Source organism: Pyrus communis, chromosome 9 (genome assembly GCF_041283825.1).
Source record: "Pyrus communis isolate YQ-2024b chromosome 9, ASM4128382v1, whole genome shotgun sequence".
Taxonomy (NCBI): Eukaryota; Viridiplantae; Streptophyta; class Magnoliopsida; order Rosales; family Rosaceae; genus Pyrus; species Pyrus communis.
In genome coordinates this window covers 13335267-13356968 of record NC_142573.1, presented here as the reverse complement: position 1 = coordinate 13356968, position 21702 = coordinate 13335267, and the positions used below count along the sequence as shown (strand labels likewise).

At 35.2% G+C, this 21702-nt stretch overlaps 1 protein-coding gene and 1 long non-coding RNA gene across 2 annotated transcripts; both read right to left on the bottom strand.

The window, feature by feature from the left end:
- Positions 1-3799: 3799 nt before the first annotated feature.
- Positions 3800-9528, bottom strand: LOC148694287 (uncharacterized). The gene is made up of 2 exons (XR_015966948.1): positions 9237-9528; positions 3800-5358 (listed from the first exon to the last, which is right to left on the bottom strand). It is a non-coding gene; the product is annotated as an uncharacterized LOC148694287 (long non-coding RNA).
- A 4885-nt stretch (positions 9529-14413) lies between these two features.
- LOC137739852 (dof zinc finger protein DOF3.1) lies at positions 14414-16385 on the bottom strand. Its single transcript, XM_068479575.2, has one exon. It carries the CDS (start codon positions 15484-15486, stop codon positions 14821-14823), a length of 666 nt encoding a protein of 221 aa, XP_068335676.1. The 5' UTR covers positions 15487-16385; the 3' UTR covers positions 14414-14820.
- Positions 16386-21702: the final 5317 nt, after the last annotated feature.

Below are 21702 nucleotides of genomic sequence, written 5' to 3'. Positions count from 1 at the left end.
ATTATGGTGCAACTTCTCACATTACCAATGACATCTCCAACTTCTCTTCTCCATCCCCTTACACGGGTGAAGATAAAGTGTATATTGGTGATGGTAAAGGTTATCCATCAACCATATTGGTTCATCTTTGTTACATACTCCTAGTACTTCTTTTAAATTGAAAAATGTACTTCATGTTCCTCAAATGAAGCCCAACTTGTCGTCTGTTTTTCAATTTGTCAAAGACAATTCATGTTCATTGACACTTGATTCTGATGGATCCCTTGTAAAGGATTGTTCTACAGGGAATATGCTTTTGCGGGGACTAGTTTGAGATGAATCCTATCCTTTGCAAAGCTCTACTTCAAATGATACCTCTTCTTCAATTTCTTCATCAACATTTGTTAGTATTAAAGCTCTAGTGAAGATTTGGCATAGTAGATTAGGTTATCCCTCCTCCAATATTTTTCGAAAAAGTGATTTCTGGTAATAAGCTTGCACTGCAAGGTAAATCCTCAGTTGACTTTTTATGTTCGGATTATGCTATAACTAAAAACCATAAACTGCCTTTTCACCCTGCTGGTTCATCCACATCCCATAGTCTAACTTTAGTTCATTGTGATGTATGAGGACTTGCCCTTGTAACTTCTGTGAATGGTTTTCAGTATTACCTGCTGTTAGTAGATGATTACACCAGATATATTTGATTCTTTCCTTTGAGAAGAAAATCTGAGGTGTATTCTACCTTTGTAACTTTCAAGAACTATGTGGAAAAATTTGTTGGTAATCAAATAAAGGCTATATGTTTTGACCTAGGGGGTGAATTCACTAGTGCTTCTTTTCAGTCTTATCTTAATTTGCATGGAATTTCTCATCAGTTCAGTTGCCCACATACACCTGAACAGAATGGATGTGTAGAACGAAAGCATATGCATCTTGTAGAAATAGCCAGAACATTGTTAGTAGCTTCTAATGTTCCTAAAGTTTATTGGGTTGAAGCTTTATCCACTGCTACTAGATTAACAGGTTGCCCATTTCTGGTCTTGCAAAATCTCCATGAGAGTTATTATTTCATACATTACCAGATTATACTAAGCTAAAGGTTTTTGGGTGTAGTTGTTACCCATGGTTAAAACCTTATGTCACCTCTAAACTTGATGGCAAAAGCAAGCAGTGTGTTTTCCTTGGGTATGGTTTACAACATAAGGGTTATAGGTGTTTAGACATGACCATTGACATAGTCTACAACTCTCGGCATGTCATGTCTTATTTGATGAGAAGTCTTTTCCCTTTACTACCAAGTCAGCTTCAACTTCTGATTCTATCCCTAATGTCTCTTCTATTATTGACCTGCAATTTCCCATTTCCAATTCCCAATCTATCTTACCACGTTCTCACTCCATCAATCATTCTTTAAATGCTCATACATCTAGTGAATTTGTATCACTACACAATTTTAGCTCTTTACAATCTCACTCATCTTCTCCATCTTTACCAATCCAAAACATTCATCCTATGATTACTAGATCAAAGAATGGCATTTTTAAGCCTAAAGCTTACATTGCTACCAAACACCCTTTATCATCCTCTCTTGATTATATACCAACAACCTATAATCAGGCCTCTAAATTTGCTGAGTGGAGATCAGCCATGCAAGATGAATTTAATGCCCTCCAATCAAGTGGAACATGGATTCTGGTTCATTCTTCTTCATCCAAGAATGTTATAGGATGTAAGTGGGTATTTCGAATCAATAAGAACAGTGATGGAACCATTGATAGGTATAAAGCCCGACTTGTTGTCAAAGGTTTTCATAAAAAAGAGGGTCTGGACTATCAAGAAACCTTTAGTCCTGTGGCAAAGCCTGTCACTATCAGAATTTTGTTAACTTTTGCTTAGCAATTTAATTGGTTTTTGCATCAACTTGATATTAGTAATGCATTTCTTCATGATGATTTAAAAGAAGAAGTATTCATGCATTAGCCACCTGGTTTCAGTAATCTAAACTTTCCAAATCATGTGTGTCAACTCAAAAAGTCCTTGTATGGACTCAAATAGGCTCCAAGGGCATGGTTTGATAAATTGTTTCAAGCTCTTAATTCTCTTGGTTTCACTCAATCATCATCTTATGCATCTTTCTTTGTTCTCAAGGTTCCAGTTCTTGTTATTGTCCTTGTATATGTGGATGACATATTGGTCAGTGGTCTAGATTGATCAGTGTGTAATCTATTCATCAAGAAACTGAGTTCTTTGTTCCCTATAAAGGACTTAGGTTCCTTACATTATTTCTTGGGTCTTGAAGTTCAACGAACCAAAGAGGGACTCTTTCTACATCAGGGCAAATATCTGATGGACTTGTTACAAAAGACAAAAATGAAGGGTGTGAAGCCTTGTTCTACACCTCTTGGAACTGCCAAATTGGATCATAGTGGTACAACTTTGGAAAATCCAATAGAGTATAGATTCATTGTGGGAGGCCAACAGTGGACTCGGCCTAATATCTCATTTGCAGTTAATCAAGTATGCCAATTCATGCATACTCCAACTGAGTTACATCTGCAAGCTACAAAGAGAATACTCAGATTTCTCAAAGGAAGATCTTCACATGGTATATGGTTTCATAAAGGCCCTCTCACTCTATCAGCTTACTCTGATGGAGACTGGGCTAGCTGCATTTTTGATAGGAGATCATGGATTTTATGTGTTTCTTGGATCAAACTTAGTGAACCGGAGTGCTAAAAAGTAGCATATAGTAGCTTGTTCTTCTACTGAGGCTGAATATCATTCTCTAGCTCACACTGCAGCTGAAGTTACATTGATCTGTAAAGTTTTCAGAGATTTTGGTTTCTCTTCCTCTGTTAAACCTACCATTTGGTGTGATAACATTTCTGCCATCTCCATTGCATCAAATCCTATCTTTCATGCAAGAACCAAACATATGGAAATTGATTACCACTATATAAGGGAGCTGGTTCTTGCAAATCTGGTTAAAGTTCAGTATGTTTGCAGCTAGGACCAGATAACTGATATTCACACTAAATCTTTGTCTAAGAATCGGTTTCTCTTTCTTCAATCCAAGCTTTCTCTTGGAACTCCTAGTCTTTCCAAGCTCAGGTTGAGGGGGTGTAAAGATAAAGATGCCAAGTCATGATAGTTCATATAGTTTAGGCAGCCAATTATTCTTGTTACACCTGTATAGTTTTGGTTAGGTTGTTATATTTGTTACAGGTTGTTAGAGAAAGTTTTGTACATGGCTTTGATATATATCCCAAATGTAAGTGCAATAATTAAGTTAGTAAATGAGAAGAGGATTATTCAGTAAAACCATTCTTCCGTTTTCCTTTGGTTTCTTCATGAAGTTCCTACTTCCCTTGGATCCTTTATTATTGGAGACACAGTTTTAGAGGTTTCAACTGAGCCAAACATGTTGTTACTAGACTATTACAGATTGAACCATCATTTTCAAATAAAAAATGTTGAACTCTACGACATATATATGGTTTTGAGGATCTACTGCATTGAGACAAATAACCCAAAAGCCTATTTTGATTGATAATATCACTCGGTGCATGAGAAATCATTCACATGTATGTTACTGCATAAGTAAATATTTCAGCCCAGAAAGTTTAAAAGTTTAATGAATTATGTGGTTTTTTTTTTTTTTATATTTTTGAATGGGTGTAAATATAAATTTATATATTGAATAGGGTTTGTGAGGGTAGTTTAGGTAATAAATTTGGATTTAAAGAGATATTTTTAGTTTAGTAAAAAATAATATTAGTGTAGAGAGTAAATTGGGTGTACAAAGAGATTATTTGAGTTCAAATAAAAATTTCCTTTATTTATTGATCCCCAAACTTACAAGGAAGCACTTCAGAGTTTTGGTACAAAGATAACACTCAATAGAGGAAGCACTCAAAGAGAATATTTTACACAGTGAAAATTAAGTGCACAAACAACTGAGCTAAGAAGCCTTATAAACAGAAAACTAAAAGCAAATTGAAAGATGGTGTCGTAAAAGCAAAAAGGCACTATAAAGCAGCCTTGCACATTGGGTGGCATCTTCACTTTATGAAGTGGAGACTCAGCTTCACGAGGTTGAACATAAAGATTCTGAAAAAGAAGCACACCGACAAAAATCTACAAGAACCAAGGACAACTATTCAAGAAGAGAATAATCGTTGAGGTTTAGATATCAGACAACATCTTAACTTTTCTTTATCACCTTCTCTTTTATCAGAGAATCACTTAATCATAGAAAAGCATTTCATGCTTTATTTCTTTGGACGAATAGGATGACAGATTCCAAAAGAGTTTCCTTCGTTGTCACCTCTGAAGTCTTCATCCATGTGATGATGGGATGACGCGGCTTCTGACTCCATATCCTCAGCATCTAAGCCATTGAGTTCAAGAATTTTCAAAACCTTTTTCTTCAATTTTTATTTTATTTTTAGAACAGGAAGGGGTGGTTTCGATTAACGGCTTAAGTTTTTCAATCTTTTGGATGAATCAAAGGTAGAATAAGATAACTTAGCTACAGGCTGCCCATCAGGCAGGGTTTTCTAGGCTTTGAAAGATGATGGCTTTAAATGATCCAGATGAAATTTATCCCACTAGCGAATAAATATTTTTCTTTCAAGCTGTGAAACAAAATCCCAAGCATTTTCATCATCGTCAACAAAATTACAATCCCATTTCAGGATCCAAGGAAGTTGATATATTATCATGAACCGCAGAAAAAGTTTCATTTGTGTGAGGCAAATAATCGACATTAGATACCCAAATAATAAACCAAGTTCAAAACCAATTTGTGATCTCTTTCAGAGATCTAAGGTGGAACTAGATATACCAAGTGTGAGAATAACGAATGTTTTGGAAACATAGAACTATGTCCCACGTCTTTTGGTAATCCAAAAAATTGTAGCCTCTAGGACTCATATCAAGGTTAGAGTGCTGTTGAATGTCGTAGGATATATTTTCCCATTTTTCCAAGGAGATGATTTTCAGTATATGAATTTTGGAGAAAGCAATCATGTTGTTAAATTCACTTATGTATCTATGAACAACATCAACTAATTCAGATTCAATCAGAATTCTCTCATACCAATATCTTGGCTTATAAAAAGGATGAATGTGGTCATGATGATATTTTTCACCAACTTGCCTAGGAGATAAAGATAAATCTGAATCCTCTATATTCATCAGAGGAATTGCCATTGACCAAGTGAAAGAATTGTCAGCAATGGCTTTTTCCCTACCTTTGTTATAAAGAAAGTAGTTGAAATAGGTTTGGATTTGCCTTAGAGGAAGAAGAAGAACCCTTTAGAGGCGTAACTTCTAGATAGAGCTAAGGCCTGGTCCTTCTTTTTCATGTTTACCCTACAAAAATTTACGCGCTAAAAAGTCAGGCAAAGAGTTTGATTCACCCTTAATATATTTAATATCAAAATCAAATGCTGACAAGATTGTTTGCCATCTATCAAATATTTGTTTTGATACTAAGTTTTTAACATCTTTCAACAAAATATCCTTGGGGCCTTACAATCCACGTTAATCAGGAAACGCTTGATAAGACGATCACTTTCAAATTTTGTGATTGCATGAAATATCAATAAAAATTCTTTCTGAATAGTATAATAGTTTTTCTAAGCTTACTTCTAGACTCCAGAAGTAAAACGAACTAAGGATTCTCTGCCGTATTAGGTCATTTGCTTCATGACTCCTCTATAGTCTTCGTCAGAAGCATCAATTTCTACAATCTTGAAAGCTTCTGGATTTGCTAAAGCTAGACACAGTAGTTCTTTGACTTTTATTTTCAAAAGTCTTATTGCTCAAGTTTCTGATGTAAACAGTTTATCTTCAAGGACTGTAACTTTATTTTTGTTTTCTTCAGAATCAAAAGATTTTAGCATTAACTGGCACGATTGTCTCTTCAGACCTTCATCGAGATTTAGGTCATTAATCTTTTCTTTCATCTGACATTGAGGTCTCATATGTCCAACTTTCCACACTTATAGCAAACAAGGGGTTTTTGATCCGATCATTTCTTCCCTCCTTCTTGTTTACTAGGATGTATTTTTCATTTGGAAATGTCCTATAAGGTTTTGAGGATCTATGTGGAATATTTTTCGAATATTTTTTGTGAAATCTCGTGGTTTTCCTAAAAGGTTTTTTAGATGATGTTTGGCCTTTACGTTCGGAGTTAAGACAATAAAACTGAAACTGAAAGCGAGTTTCAACATCTGATAGATGACCTTGTAGAAAGGAAGAAGAATAAGCCTCCAGAGTATCAACCAGTCTTGAAACCAACTGACCCAAACAATAGCATCTCAACATTTGAAATATGTAGCAGCATCGACAAGGTAATTTCTCAAAAATGGTATTATATGATTACTTTTGTTGTTAACAAGACTTTTAGGTTTTCAATATAAACACTCATTAATTTTGGAGCAGACCTAATGTATATAAATGAAGGAGTTGTGCCCACCAAATACTTCTCAAAAACTTCTCAATGCTTGCAAAGTGCACTTGACCAACAAACTCGAGCAGTAAGACTTTTGAAAAAAAAAAAAAGTCAAAGAACTATTATATCCAGTTTTAGCAAATCCATAAGCTTTCAAGATTGTTGAAACTAATGGTTTTGACGAAGGTTATAGAGGAGTCCTAAGGACCCAAGATGGCAAATAATCCTTAGTTCATTTTAACTTCTTGAGTTTGGAAGCCAACTTAGAAATAACTATTCTACTGTTAAGAAGAAACTTTTATCGATCATTCATGCAACCATAATATTTGAAAGTCATCTTCTTAACAAGCATTTCTTGATTAAGGTGGATTGTAAGGTTGCCAAGGATATTTTGTTGAAAGATTTTAAAAACTTAGCATCAAAACAAATATATTAAGGATCCTTGGCAATGATTTTGATATTGAATATATTAAGGATGAATCAAAATCATTGCCTAACTTTTTAACGCATGAATTTTAATAGGGCAAACATGAAGAAGAAGGAGCAAGCCCTAGCTCTCTTTAGAAGTAGTTCCACTTATTCAGAAGCGTTCTTCTTTTCCCTCCCAAGCAAATCCAAACCCAATTTCAACTGCTCTTCCTTATAATAAAGGCAAGGAAAAGCCATTGCTCTAATAGACATAGAGGATTCATATTTATCTTTATCTCATACGTAAGTTGATGAACCATCGTGATCACATTCGTCCTTTTTATAAGTCAAGATATTGGTATGAGAGAATTCTGATTGAATCTGAATTAGATATTGTTCATAGATATAGAAGTGAATCAAACAACATGATTACTTTCTCCAAAATTCAGATATTAAAAGCCATCTCCTTGAAAGAATGGGGAAATAACCCCAACTACATTCGCTTGCACTCTAGTCCTCATATGAGTCATAAAGCCTACAACTTTTAGGATTACCAAAAGGCGTGAAACATAGTTTTATGTTTCCAAAACATTCACTACTCTCACACTTGGTTTATCTAGTTCCGTCTCGAATCTCTGAAAAAAGTCCCAAATTGGTTTCAAACTTGGTTGATTGTTTGAGGTTCTAATGTTGATTAATTGCCTCAGACAATTATTCATTCTTGTCTAGATAATTTTATAAAAGAAAACTCTGATTATCCTGAACAAAGGAAACAATTTCTATGGTTCATGATGATATATGAACTTCCTTGGATCCTGAAATAGCATTATGATTTTGTCGACGATGATGAAAATGCTTAGGATTTTGTTCCTTAGCTTGAAAGAAAAATATTTATTCACTGGTGGGATAAATTCCAATCATTTAAAGCCATCATCTTTCAAAGCCTGGAAAATCCTGCCTGACAGGTAGTCTGTAGTTGAATTACCTTGTTCTATCCCTAATTCATCTAAAAAGACTAAAAAACCTAAGTCTTTAATCGAATCCAGCCTTTCTTGTTCTAAAAAAGATATGGAGGAAAAGGTTTTGCAAATTCTTGAACTCAACGGCTTAGATGATGAGAATATAGAGTCAGAAGTCGCGTCCTAGAATCACATGGATGAAGACTTTGGAAATGACAATGAAGACGACTGTTTTGGAATCTATCCTCCTATCCGTCCAAAGAAATAAAGTATGAAATGCTTTTCCTTGATAAAAGTGAAAGTGGTTATCTGATAAAAGAGAATGATAAAGAAAAGTTAAGACGTTGTCTAATATCTAGACGTTAACAATTGAATAATTGTCTTTGATTCCTGTAGATTTTTGTCGATGTGCTGCATTTTCAAAATCTTTCTGTTCTACCTCCTGAAGCTGAGTTAGATCCACTTTATAAAGTAAAGATGCCGCCTAATGTGCAAGGTTGCATTATAGTGCCCCTCAGCTTTTGTGACACCTGGTCTTTCAGTTTGCTTTTAGTTTTCTATTTATAAGGCTTCTTAGCTTAGTTGTTTGTACGTTTAATTTTCACTTTGTAAAAAAAAAAAAAATATATATATATATATATATATATATATATAAGATAAGAAAACCCCTAACAGATGATAATTTTGTTGATGCATTGGCAAAACGATTGAGCTCAATGAAGTTAACTGAGTTAAACATCTCAATCATTACAGAGACATAAATTGTTGATTTGGAAAAGCAATTTGCCGAGTCAACCTTAGACCCACAAGTGAATAGGATAAAATAAGGACACCGAGTCACAAGAACACCCATTTTAAAAAATTATTATCCTAGGCCAACTCAAGTGGATCTTCAGTTTGAGGATAATGATACGGGTGAAAAGGTGCATTATGATGGACGATCAATTGTTGAATGGAACATTGATGGACAAACAAAATATCGAATCATCAACACATGTCTATATTATACCCTTGGACATCCACGCCTAAGGTAAGGGTTTTCAAAATTCTAGGGTCGGATAACGACACTGAAAAGTTCGGGTAACAATTAAAATAAATTGGCCCCTTGTTATGTTTATGTCCCCAAATGAGTGTCGACTCCCTTAGGCCTAACCTTTTCGGAATGAATTCTTTCAGAAAAACAACACCTGAATCAAGCTTGTATGAGCAAGACCAAATATGGCCCTATAAACGTTAGAGTAATTAAAAACATCTCATCTTGCTTTAATTTTGTATTAAATCTATAAACAGACGGAGAATATATGTACAAAGATAAAAACACTATAATTATGAATTGGAATAAACAAAGATGAAGTAAAGGATAAGTAAAGATTGCAATCAAAGATGATAAAATAGGCATGAAGTAGAGAAGAATAAAGCAAACTCACCTTAATTTATTGATCTTCAAGGTTACAGGGAAGCACTCCAAAGTTTGGATACAAGAGTAGCACTGAAAAAGAAAACACTCAACAAAGTAATTTACAAAGTGAAATTCTTAAGTGTACACACATTTGAGCTAGATAGCTCTTTAAATAAAAATCAAAAGCAAACTGAAGGACCAGGCGTCACACAGGCAGAGGAGCACCATAAAGCAACCTACAACATTGGGAGGCATCTTGACTTTATGAAATGGCATTGACTCAGCTTCACGTGGTTTCATAGAAAGATTCTTGAAATAGAAGCACATTGACAAATAGCTATGAGAACAAAGGACAATTATTCAGGAAAATAATAATTGTTGGCGTCTAGATATCAGACATCTTTTCTTTTCTTTCACACTTTCTCTTTAATCAAAGAAAAATCATTTCATGCTTTACTTATTTGGACGGATTGGAGGACAGATTCTATAGCAGCTATCTTCATTTTCATCATTGAAAATTTCATCCCTATTGTGCTGGGATGATGCGACTTCAGATTCCATTTCCTCGTCATCTAATCTGTCGAGTTCAAGAATTTTAAGAACTTTATCTTTAAGATATTTCTTGGAGCAAGAAGAGCTAGACTCGATCAAAGACGTATACTTTTTCAGACTTTGAAGATGATTCAGTAGTTGAGCAGGGTAGTTCAGCTACAACCTACCTATGAGACAAGATTCTTCTGGCTTTAAAAGATGTTGGCTTGAAATGATCAAGGTGGACATTATCCCACTAGCAAATAAAAACATTTCTTTCAAGTTGGGGGACAAATTCCCAAGCACCATAATCATCTTCTACGAAACCGTAATCCCATTTTAGAATTCACGGAAGTTCATAAATTATCATGAACCAAAGAAAAAGCTTCATCTTTTCAAGATAATCAAAATTCTCTTTTCTAAAGTTTTTTTTTTTACAAAAGAATCGATTATTGGTTAAGGCAAGTAATCCATATTAGGACCCCAAACAATAAACCACGTTCTGAACCAATTTAGAACCTCTTTTAGAGATCTAAGAGGGAATTGGAGAAACCAAGTATAGGAATAACGGATATCTTAAAACATGGAACTATATCCCATACTTTTTGGTAATCCCAAAAATTAGAGCCTCTAGGCCTCATAACAGGGCTATAGTGTAATCGCATGTGGTAGGGGCTATTTCCTCATTCTTCCAGAGAAATAACTTTTAGTATCGTAATTTTTGAGAATACAATCATATTGTTTGTTTCACTTCTATATTTGTGACAATATCAATTGATTATGTTTCTATTAGAAGTCGTTCATACGATTGTCATGGCTTGTGAAAATGACGGATATGATCACAATGGTGTTTTTACCAACTTGTCTTGGAGATATTAATAAGTCTGAATCGTTTATGTTTATCAGAAAAATTACCATGGTCCACTTGAAAGGGTTGTTAACAATGGCCTTCTCCCTGCCTTTATTATAAGGGAGAGCATTCGAAATTGGATTTGAACTTTGGATGGGAGGATGAAGGAGAACCTCTTTGGAGCCTTAGATGCTATAATTTCTAAGATTACCAAAAAACATGGGATGTAATTCTATGTTTTCAAAACATCCGCTATTCCCATACTTGGTTTATCCAATTCTGCCTTAGATCTTTGAAAGAGGAACCAAATTGGTTTAGAACGTGATTTATTGTTTGGGGTCCTAATATGGATTACTTGCCTCAATCAATAATTGATTATTTTCTAGAAAACTTTAGAAAAGAGAATTATGATTATCCTAAAAAGAGGAAGCTTTTTCTTTGTTTCATGATAATTTATGAACTTCCATGGATTCTGAAATGGAATTATGGTTTCGCAGATGATGATGGTGCTCGGGATTTTGTCCACCAACTTGAAAGAAATGTTTTTTATTCGTTGATGGGATAAATTCCACCTTAATCATCTCAAGCCAACATTTTTGAAAGCCAGAAGAATCTTGCCTCATAGGCAGGTTGTAGCTGAACTACCTTGCTCAACCCCTGAATCATCCTCAAAGACGGAAAAGCTTAAGTCTTTGATCAAGTCCAACACTTCTTGCTTAAAAAAAGATTTGAAAGATAAAAGTTCTTAAAATTCTTGAACTCGACGGATTAGATGACAAGGAAATAATGTCTAAAGCCGCATCATTCCAGCACAATATGGATGAAGATTTCGGTGATGATAATGAAGATGACTGCTATGGAATCTGTCCTCCAATTTGTCCAAAGAAGTAAAGCATGAAATGCTTTTTGTCTTATTAAAGAGAAAGTGTTAAAGAAAAGAAAAGATGTTGTCTGATATCTAGATGCCAACAATTATTCTTTCCCCAAATAATTGTCCCGTGTACTCGTAGCTGTTTGCCGGTGTGCTGCTTTTTCAAGAATCTTTCTGTGAAACCACATGAAGCTGAGTCAGTGCCATTTCAAAAAATGAAGATGCCGCCCAATGTTGTAGGTTGCTTTATGTTGCTCCTTTGCCTATGCGACACTTGGTCCTTAAGTTTGCTTTTGATTTTCTATTTAAAGAGCTATCTAGCTCAGATGTGTGTACGCTTAAGAATTTCATTTTGTAAATTACTCTCTTGAGTGCTTTCTTTTTTAGTGTTGTCCTTGTATCCAAACTTTAGAGTGCTTCCTTGTAACCTTGATGATCAATAAATTAATGTGAGTTTGTTTTATTCTTCTATACTTTATGCCTATTTTATCATCTTTAATTGCGACTTATCCTTCATCTTTGTCATTCCAATTCATAATTATAGTGATTTTTTTTTTTATTATCTTTATATGTATATTCTCTGCCTGTTTATAAATTTAATAAAAAAAATTAAAACAAGATTAGACGTTGTTAATTGGATTCCTTACTTATCCTTTACTTCATCTTTGTTTATTCCAATTCATAATTATAGTGTTATTTATCCTTATACATATTATTCTCTGCTTGTTTATATGCCCATTAAGGAAAGGGATTTCCATCTATTTCAAAAAATAGGAATTAGTTGTGAGACATACTCCACATCGAACTTCAACAATCCGAACCGACCGTCTATTTTGTGAGTCTCGATTTATAGATTTATAGATTATCACGATTAAATTTCAATGTCTTAGACCAACTCCAATGGTGGGCTAAAAGCCAAATTACCCCCCAAACCCACTTCAACCCAAGGGTAAAATTTAGGCTAAATGCTAAATGCTAAACTAAGGCCAAATTCACCCTAAAATTTAGCCCAGAAATCGGAGTGGACTCCACTCAATATTTATCGGAATTTAAATTTTTTTAGATTAAAATGTTCATAAAATTAATTTACGATAGTCTACATATTATTTAACAAAAAAAATTAATTTAACAAAAAAAATAGCCTATGTTCATTCTTTAATGATTCCGAGCTAAAATTTTAGGCCAGAACGGTTGGAGTAGAAAAACTGTTTTTAGGCTAAAAACTAAATTTTCCGGGCTAAAATATTTGGCTTTTAGCCCAACCATTGGAGATAGTCTTATAGAGCACAAAGTATTCATCAATTTCTTTGAACTTAATTAGATGCATCAAATATTTCCGATTTGTCTAATATTTCGCTAGAATAATCTATAAGGTGCAACTTGAAAATAGAAGATTCAGATTGTTAAAATACGTTGTGGTGTAAGCACCATAACTAATCCCATTTTAATAAATAAATAAATAAAAAGATCCCTTTCCTTAGACCATCTTCAACCTTTGGGTTAAAATCTAAAATTTTTAACCTAAAAAATTTAGGTTTTAATCAAGAACAATTTTTTTGCTCCGACCCTTATTGACTAAATTTTTAGCCCGCGATTATTAAAGAATGAATTTAGAATAATTTTTCTTAAAGTAATTTATATTTAAAAAAAAAAAATTATGCAGACAATCTTAATTTAATTTTATGCACATTTTACTTAATAATATTTCGAGTTCGATAAATTAAAATTCACTAAACTGACACCAAAAAATTCTTGAAACACTAAAAGAATAAGAAACACAGAGATTTTTTTATAATTATTTTTCCATGTTAGACTTTTTTCTTTACCGTTGAATTTGATATATTAGATTTTAACCGTTGCGTAAATGAAATTATAAATATAAAACAAAAAAAATACACATATATAGTGGATCAACCCACTAATTCAAGGGAAAAATCTAACCTAAATTTGCCCTAAAAATGAGTTTTGTGTCAAAACCCACATTTGGCTTAGGATTAGAGAACTTGCAATTAATTTAAAACTTAAAATCTGACTCAACGCCACCTAAGAAATTGAAGGCTCGTTTAAAGAGAGTTTGTTGCTATTTTTTACTGTTGTATGCTTATGTGACAATTTTGACATCTCCTTTGGAGATGCTCTTAGAGTTTTTTTCTTTACCGTTGAATTTGATATATTAGATTTTAACCGTTGCGTTAATGAAATTATAAATATAAAACTAAAAAAAATACACATATATAGTGGATCTATCCACTAATTCAGGGGAAAATTCTAACCTAAATTTGCCCTAAAAATGAGTTTTGTGTCAAAACCCACATTTGGCTTAGGATTAGAGAACTTGCAATTAATTTAAAACTTAAAATCTAACTCAACGCCACCTAAGAAACTGAAGGCTCATTTGAAGAGAGTTTGCTGCCATTTTTTACTGTTGTATGCCTATGTGACAATTTTGACATCCCCTTTGGAGATGCTCTTAGATTTTTTTTCTTTACCGTTGATATTTAATATTTTAGATTTTAACCGTTGCGTTAATGAAATTATAAATATAAAACTAAAAAACACACATATATAGTGGATCAACGCACTAATTCAGGGAAAAATTCTAACCTAAATTTGCCCTAAAAATGAGTTTTGTGTCAAAACCCAGATTTGGCTCAAGGATAAGAGAACTTGCAATTAATTTAAAACTTAAAATCTGAGCTTTTAAGACTTACTCAAGAGTTGGAGTAAGTCTTAAAAGCTTCCTATTTAGTTATATAACAGGACCCTCATTTTAGCTTAAAAATGAGAATGATGCGGGAAGCCGTCCAAATGTCTTCTAATGAGATATTGCGGTTGCAAATTAAAGCGACTTAAAGCCAGAACCACCGAAAGCCAATAGAATCCAAATCATCTTCCCCCTTGATCAATTTGGGCAATCTGGAAAAAGCCCCGTCACACAATCACGGCATATGCATACAACAAACTCCCTCTCCAATTTATCTCATTACGTGCTCGGTTACACACTAGAATCTGAATCCATCTCGCGAAAAACCCGCAAAATCAATAATACTAGAGGCTATAACTCCAGATACATATGAATAAAATAAAATAAAATAAGAAAACACGCACACGCACACGCACACGCACACCCACAAAAGTGAAAAATAGAAACCATTACACATTCGAATGCTAATGGTATGGCTCTGTGATGTTTTTCTCAAACCCTCTACGACATCAGAAAATTATAAGCTTTCGGGAAGCTGCTTTTAGCTTAGTAAATAAGCCTATTTAGAGTCATAATTCAGCTCCACTTTTCATCACAAGTAGCAAATTTATCATTAAGAAAAGCAGATTAAGAGCATAATCATCTATTTAATATATCTACTGAAAACTCGAACCTGGTGTATAAATCGCAAGGTCAGGCCACCCATTGCCCCCATTCCAACAGCTCGAGGTTGAAGAATCACCGTTTTGCAACCCCACATAGCTCTCCGGATTTCCATTGCCCTGGCCCTCCAAACCCAGACCCGGATCCGAATCCAACCCATTACCTGCACCATCCAAGTTCTCCCCATAATCACCCATTTGCATCAGTTTCAGACCCGACCCATTTGGATTCAGACCCTCCAGAAGCGATCCAAATTGCCCATTTGAAGCCAGGAGTGAGCTGAAGCTCCCTGAGATATCCATCACCCCGCGGTCTTGGTCGACTTTCGGGGCACAGACCCGGGTCCGGTCAGGCTGCGGATCCGGGTTTTGAGCTGCTGCTGCTGATGAGCTCGACAGTGACGATGAGGAGCGTTTCGAAGCTGACGACGACGATTTCTTCGTGTTCTTCCTGCTTCCACCGCCGACGGGGATGTTTCTCAGAGCGCCGCCTTTGGTCCAGTAACGCTTGCAGTTCTTGCAGAAGTGGCGCGGCTGCGAGAGGTTGTAGTTGTTGTAGTAGCAAAACTTGGTGTTGGAGGACTCACAGCGCGGACATTTCAGCTGCTCTAGCTCTGGAAATTGGGGTTTCATGGGCTGAAAAGTTGCAGGGTCCTGCATTTTTTGAGACCCCAAGTTCCTACTTTCGACCACAGTCTAGAAAAATGGAAGACTTGATGATCTGGGTTTTGTTTATAGAAACAAAACCGGAGTTTTTGGGTCAGATATCAGATTACCAAGTCTGATTAGAGACCAAAAGAGACTGAAGTTAGTCGAATTTGGTTGAGATTGGATTGTGGGAACTGAAAACCACAAGGTTAGTGGGGATCTGAAATGGGGTTTTCAGAGCCTTGATACTTGATACCTTTGAGAAAGTCAAGAGGCAAAATAAAAACAGCAGAGAAATCTGCAGAAACCTGAAAAGAAGACAGAAAGGTGGGATATCTTCTCAGACCCAGATATGAGCTTTCATTGAAAATATCCAAAAATTACAATCTTCGAACTTTCATGTTGGGTGGAGAGAGAGTGAGAAAAACCATACTAAAAAACAAAGCAGAAAACCCAAAGAGATTGGATTTTTGAAATTTTAACGCAGAATTCGGAAAAGCCCGAGTTTTTCAGCTGGGAAATGTTTTCATGGGTGTGAAATCAAAGAGTGAAAGATGGAGGAGGAAGGAGAAAGAAAATCTGTCTGTCTGTCTCTCTGTGCGTCCGCGTGGGAGTGACGATCAGACAGTGGCCATATATTGTAGTTCCTTCTGGACAGCCCCACGGCTTCTTCCACTAATCACTTAGTTAATTAAAAGTAATTTTTTTTTTCTTCTAATTATTCTCATTCTTTGGGAAGCATGCGCCCAAAAGCCCAAAACTTTGTTTTGTCAATGATTTTAGGGAAATGCTACATCGCAAACATTCTTAAACCAAAGTCAACCTCCATGATTAAAATGCTCTCATTAACCGTAAACATGTGATTATATTAAGCAATTGGAATGATTAGCCATATTTGAAATGAAAAAAGAAAAAAATTATAGTTGAAATGAAATCCTCAAAAGTCTTATATTCTGTATTTGTCACGTATGATTAAAGTCATGTCAGAGTTGAAATTGTTTGCAGTTCAAACATTTAAGAGTAGTTATTTTTTTGTGAGATCATGTCAAAATTATGATTAAAGTTACTTTAGAATTGAAATTGTTTGCAATTCAAACGTTTAAGATTATTTTTTTTTTCTACATGAGATCATTTTAGAATTGAACGTGTTTGTAGTTCAATATTTTGTTCAATAATATCGCTTGTGTTAAAAAAAAGAACAAATAACTATGCCAATGTAGCTTCAAGTTAAGAGCAAGATATTAGTTATCTAATTATGCTTGTAATATGCTCGTAATGAGAACATTAAGCCAAGCCGGGTCCAAGCCTTGAAAAAAGCTTGCGTGCAAACAAAGCGAGGAAGCAGTGATGAGTTTATCATCAAACCTTTGCCGCCAATTCTTGAGGTGGCAGCATCGCGACGGTTCATGTGTTGACTAACGATGGCATCAAATTCTAGTGAGACATCCTTATCCTAACCCTAGAGCTAGAGTAGGCGACTCATTACCGTCTTTTTTTTTTTTTTTTTTTTTTTTTTTTGAAAAAACGATATTATTTACATTAAAAGAGAGATGTATGTTAAACCTCATAGTGAGTTAACAATAATATAATTCATATTTGCTTTCGGCGAGAATCGAATTTAAGACTTCTTACTTACGAGTGAAGAGAAAAACTACTAGATCGTAGTACTAAGTGACCACTCATATATTTTTTTTAACAAACCATATTATCTATGTTAAAGTTAAAGGAGTGGAAGAATGAGCTAAGTCTTTTAAGGATTCAGTCATAATAATGTGATTCAAATTAAAAAAGAAAATTAGAAATATAAAGATAAAAATCAAATAATTAGAATTGATGAACCGCAAAAACTAGTAAATGGAGAGAAATTTAGTCACCCCTAAGTTGGTAATGCGGTGGAATGTTGCAAAGTGTATAGAAATTCTTTTGCATGTTAACACGAATAATAAACTGATGCGAAAGTTTATTTGAACTTATTTGTTTTATATTTACACCTAACTCAATAATTTTTTCCACTAAACTTTTTAATTTGCCCCAAAATAAATAAAAAAGAAAAAGAAAATAAAGACGTGTTTCTATCTCTAAACGCAATAACCCCAAACCCAATTCAGCACTGCAGCTCTCATATAATTCCAACGAACCCAAACAAAACATTGGCAGAATTTTTCTGTGAGTTCGTCACCGACTATTATCTACATCCATTATTTTCTTGTCTTTCTCCTCCTCTCTCTTCTCGTACTTCAGTGTCGAGCATGGCTCCGCACTATGCTCCCGTCAACCCCACTTCACACCGGCCACAATGGTCGTTGGGGTTGAGTTTTGATTGAGTTTGTCGGAACAAAAATAGAGAGGTGCAGTGGTGAAAGCCTCATTTCCCCTCTGTTTTCCTTGATGGTGGCTATGGCCATCCTACAAATTCTAATTCTTTTAAATTCTTTTTATTTATTTAATGACAAAGTTGGAATTCCATTAAAGAAATTTTAAGTTGAGTGCTGAAATTTTGTTAAAAAAAAAAAAGAAAGTTGAGTGTAGAAATAAAACAAATGTGTCGAATAAAAATTTCCTGAACTCATCAAGGAAAAGTCAGTCACATATATCAAAAATATCATCCTCAAAAACTTGTATCAGGAATATTTATGAAGAAAAAAAAAAGTATTTGTTTGGTATTGCTTCTCACTTGTTCTTTATATTAAACCATATATATTCTTGTAAATTACAAGACTTTTGTCACGTACATTGTCACGTTTAAAGAATATGAAACATGTGAACATAAACAACTAATGGTTTCGGTAACGACGAGTAATTTGGCGCGATCAATAAAATAAATCAAGGTACAGCTGACTAATATTTGTTATTTAACATGACAAAATCTCTAAAATATTGTTTATAACATCTTCACTTCCATCTACCTCTGCTTAACTTTTAATTCGTATTAAGAAAGTGTATATGTAGTTTCCAAAAAAAAAGTATATATGTATTTGCTTGACTTATAATTTGATTGGATTTGGATTGATCTGTTTAATTCAAATCCCAGTCTACTAAGAAACTAAGTTGAAAAAGCTTCCCCTCACCAAGGAAAATGTCCCCAAAACTGGCTTTGTTGACTGATTGTGGGTCGTTTTAAGTATCCGGTCCTACCGATTCAAGTCTAGAGCGACGGCTCTGATAGTTTGACTGTGAAAGTAGAATGACATCATGGCCGATCATTGGTCTAAAGCCCCCTTTTGCCATTTGTTTAACTTTAGTCATGTATTGTTGTCGACAAGAAACTTCCGCGTTAGATTGTCAGACAGTACTCATTTCGTATCATGATTTAGCAATATTTTTCTTTACTGATAAATAAGAAGTTTTAGATTTGATTATTTTTTTTAAAAGAATTCAAATTATATTATTACGAGGCTTAGTCCACTCTCCTATTCTCCTAATGTTTGATAATATCTTTTGTTCTAAAAAAAATAAAAAATAAAATACACGTTTAACAATATAAATAGACTCTAACACCAAATACCCTATTCAAACCGTTTGTCTAATTAAGCATCAATCGACCACTTAATACTACGGTTTAGTGATATTTCTCTTCACTTGTAAGTGAGAGGTCTTAGGGTCGATTCTTTCCAAATGCGATTTTGAACCTCATTATTGCTAGCTCATTGTGAGGCTGAGCCTACCTCCTCTCTTTTAGCATAAATAATATCGTTTATTCAAAAAAAAAATAAATTAAGCATCAATCGGAGTGCATGTTTGATGGTCCTGCATCCTCGTGCAAAAATGCAAGAATTGCTAGAGGGATATGATTTAGCATATATTGTGAATACATGGACAATATACTCATTTTCCTTCGTGTTGGGGCAGCAGGCTTAATTGGGTCCCTAAGTCAAGGGAGGTATTGATGAGCATAACAAATTTGCCACTTTGAATATCGACAATTATTTTTTATTTGTAAGTGAGATATTTCAAGTCAATTATCATGAATAATGATTGTTGTGGTCTATATTTAACTAACAGAGAGAGGGGGCCGGTGGCACAGAGAAACTATAGAGAGATGTGTTTGTAGGGTTGTATAGAGGATGTGTCATTCTCCTTACGCAGTGCCTTTATTTATAGTAATAAGAGAGAGAAGAAATCCTTCTCCTCCAAGGAATACAAGTCCTAATAGGGAAGAATAACTAGAATAAAATCTAATATAGGATTTATACAATCACACTTAAATGAGAAGTTTATAACACTCCCCATTGAGTGTGTAAATACTCAAGTAGATTCGGCATCATGTAGAGGTTGAGGAAGTCGACTCGTCGGCACTGATTCTGGGAACACGCTATTCTAAAATAAGGTAGGAACTTACGTAAGGAAGTAAGTCTCAAAAAAAAAAAAAAAAAAAAAAAAAAAAACCCTGTGGCTATGGTAAAAATCCAAGTAGGGACAAAATCCATAGTCTAAGGAAAAATCTGTGAGAAATGCAAAGTCAAATGAAACATCTATAGGACGTCATCAGGGATATGATCAACCCAAGGTGGGTGCCTCGTCAAAACCTCGTTAGGTAGCAAAAACCCAGTATGAAAAATGCTCCTAATAGTAGGGAAAAAGAGTACATTAAGATCAAGCAAGTATACTTCAGGATAATCCCCTTTAGTTTGACACAATTTCAAAGGGAACTAGCAATGTTACAACTCAGAGAGTTTACACATACCAATTCCTTGAATAAGCTTATGAAACTTTTCCTTCGGTAGTGATTTGGTGAAGAGGTTGACCAGATTGTCTTGTGAACGGATTTACATGGCTTTAATCTTCTGATGCTCTTGTTGTTGATGTGAAAAGAAGAACTTTGGCGCAATGTGCTTGGTGTTGTCTCATTTGATGTAACCTTTCTTGAGCTGTTCGATGCATGCTGCGTTGTCTTCATATAACGTCGTCAGGATGTCAATAATGGGGCAAAGATCACAGGAGATTCGAATATGGCTTACAACTGTTCTCAGCCAAAAATATTCCCGAGTTACTTTGTGTAAGGCAAGAATTTCAGCATGGATAGACGAAGTGGCAACTAAGGTTTGTTTAGTTGACCTCCAAAAGATTGTGGTGCCTCAAACAGTAAAGACATAACCTGTTTGAGAACGCGCCTTATGAGGATCAAATAAGTATCCTATGTTGGCATAACCAACAAGGCGAGAATCGACTCGAGATGAGGGGGTGCGGCATCACTCGAGGATCCGTAGGGACAAAACAAGCCCAGATCCGTAGTACCTTCAAGGTGATGAAAAATGTATTTAACACCAGTCCAATGTCTGCGTCTTGGTGCATTATTGTATCTTACCAAAAGATTAACAGTGAAGGAGATGTCGGGTCTAGTGCATTGAACTAAGTACAATAAAGCGCCTATCGCACTTACATAAGGAACTTTAGGCTCCAAATCTCTTTATCACCCTCATTCGGACGAAAAGGATCTCGTTTTGCATCTAGCGATCGAACGACCATAGGAGTACACGAAGGCTTCGTTTTATCCTCATTAAAACGGCGCAACACCTTCTGGGTGTAGCTTGATTGATGTATTAAGATTTCATCCGAACGATGCTCTATCGCGAGACCTAGACAATATTGAGTCTTTCCTAGATCTTTCATCTCAAATTCCAATTTCAGGTGCCCGGCAGTTCTCGTGAGCTCTTCAGGAGTTCCAATGAGATTCATGTCGTCAACATATACTACAATAATCGTAAAATCGGAATGTGACTTCTTAATGAACACACAAGGGCATAGTTTGTTGTTCACATATCCCTAATGTCACATCCCGGCCCGGGGGGGCCTACTTCCCGGGCTCACTCCACCACCGTAGCACGATATTGTCCGCTTTGGGCCCCGACCATGCCCTCACGGTTTTGTTTATGGGAACTCACACGAGAACTTCCCAGTGGGTCACCCATTATGGGAGTGCTCTCGCGCGCTACTCGCTTAACTTCGGAACTCGAAGCCAGTGAGCTCCCAAAAAGCCTCGTGCTAGGTAGGGATGGGAATATACATTTAAGGATCACTCCCCTGGACGATGTGGGATGTCACACCTAACTAGTCAAATACTTACTTAGACGGTTATACCACATTATTTTGGATTGCTTCGAACTGTAGAGTGAACGCCTCAGCTGAATTGAAAGCGTATTCCAGGGTTTGGAAATATTTGATCTAGTCAATGTAAGTCATTCGGGAACTTTCATATAAATTTCTGTATCAAGATTCTTATAGAGATAC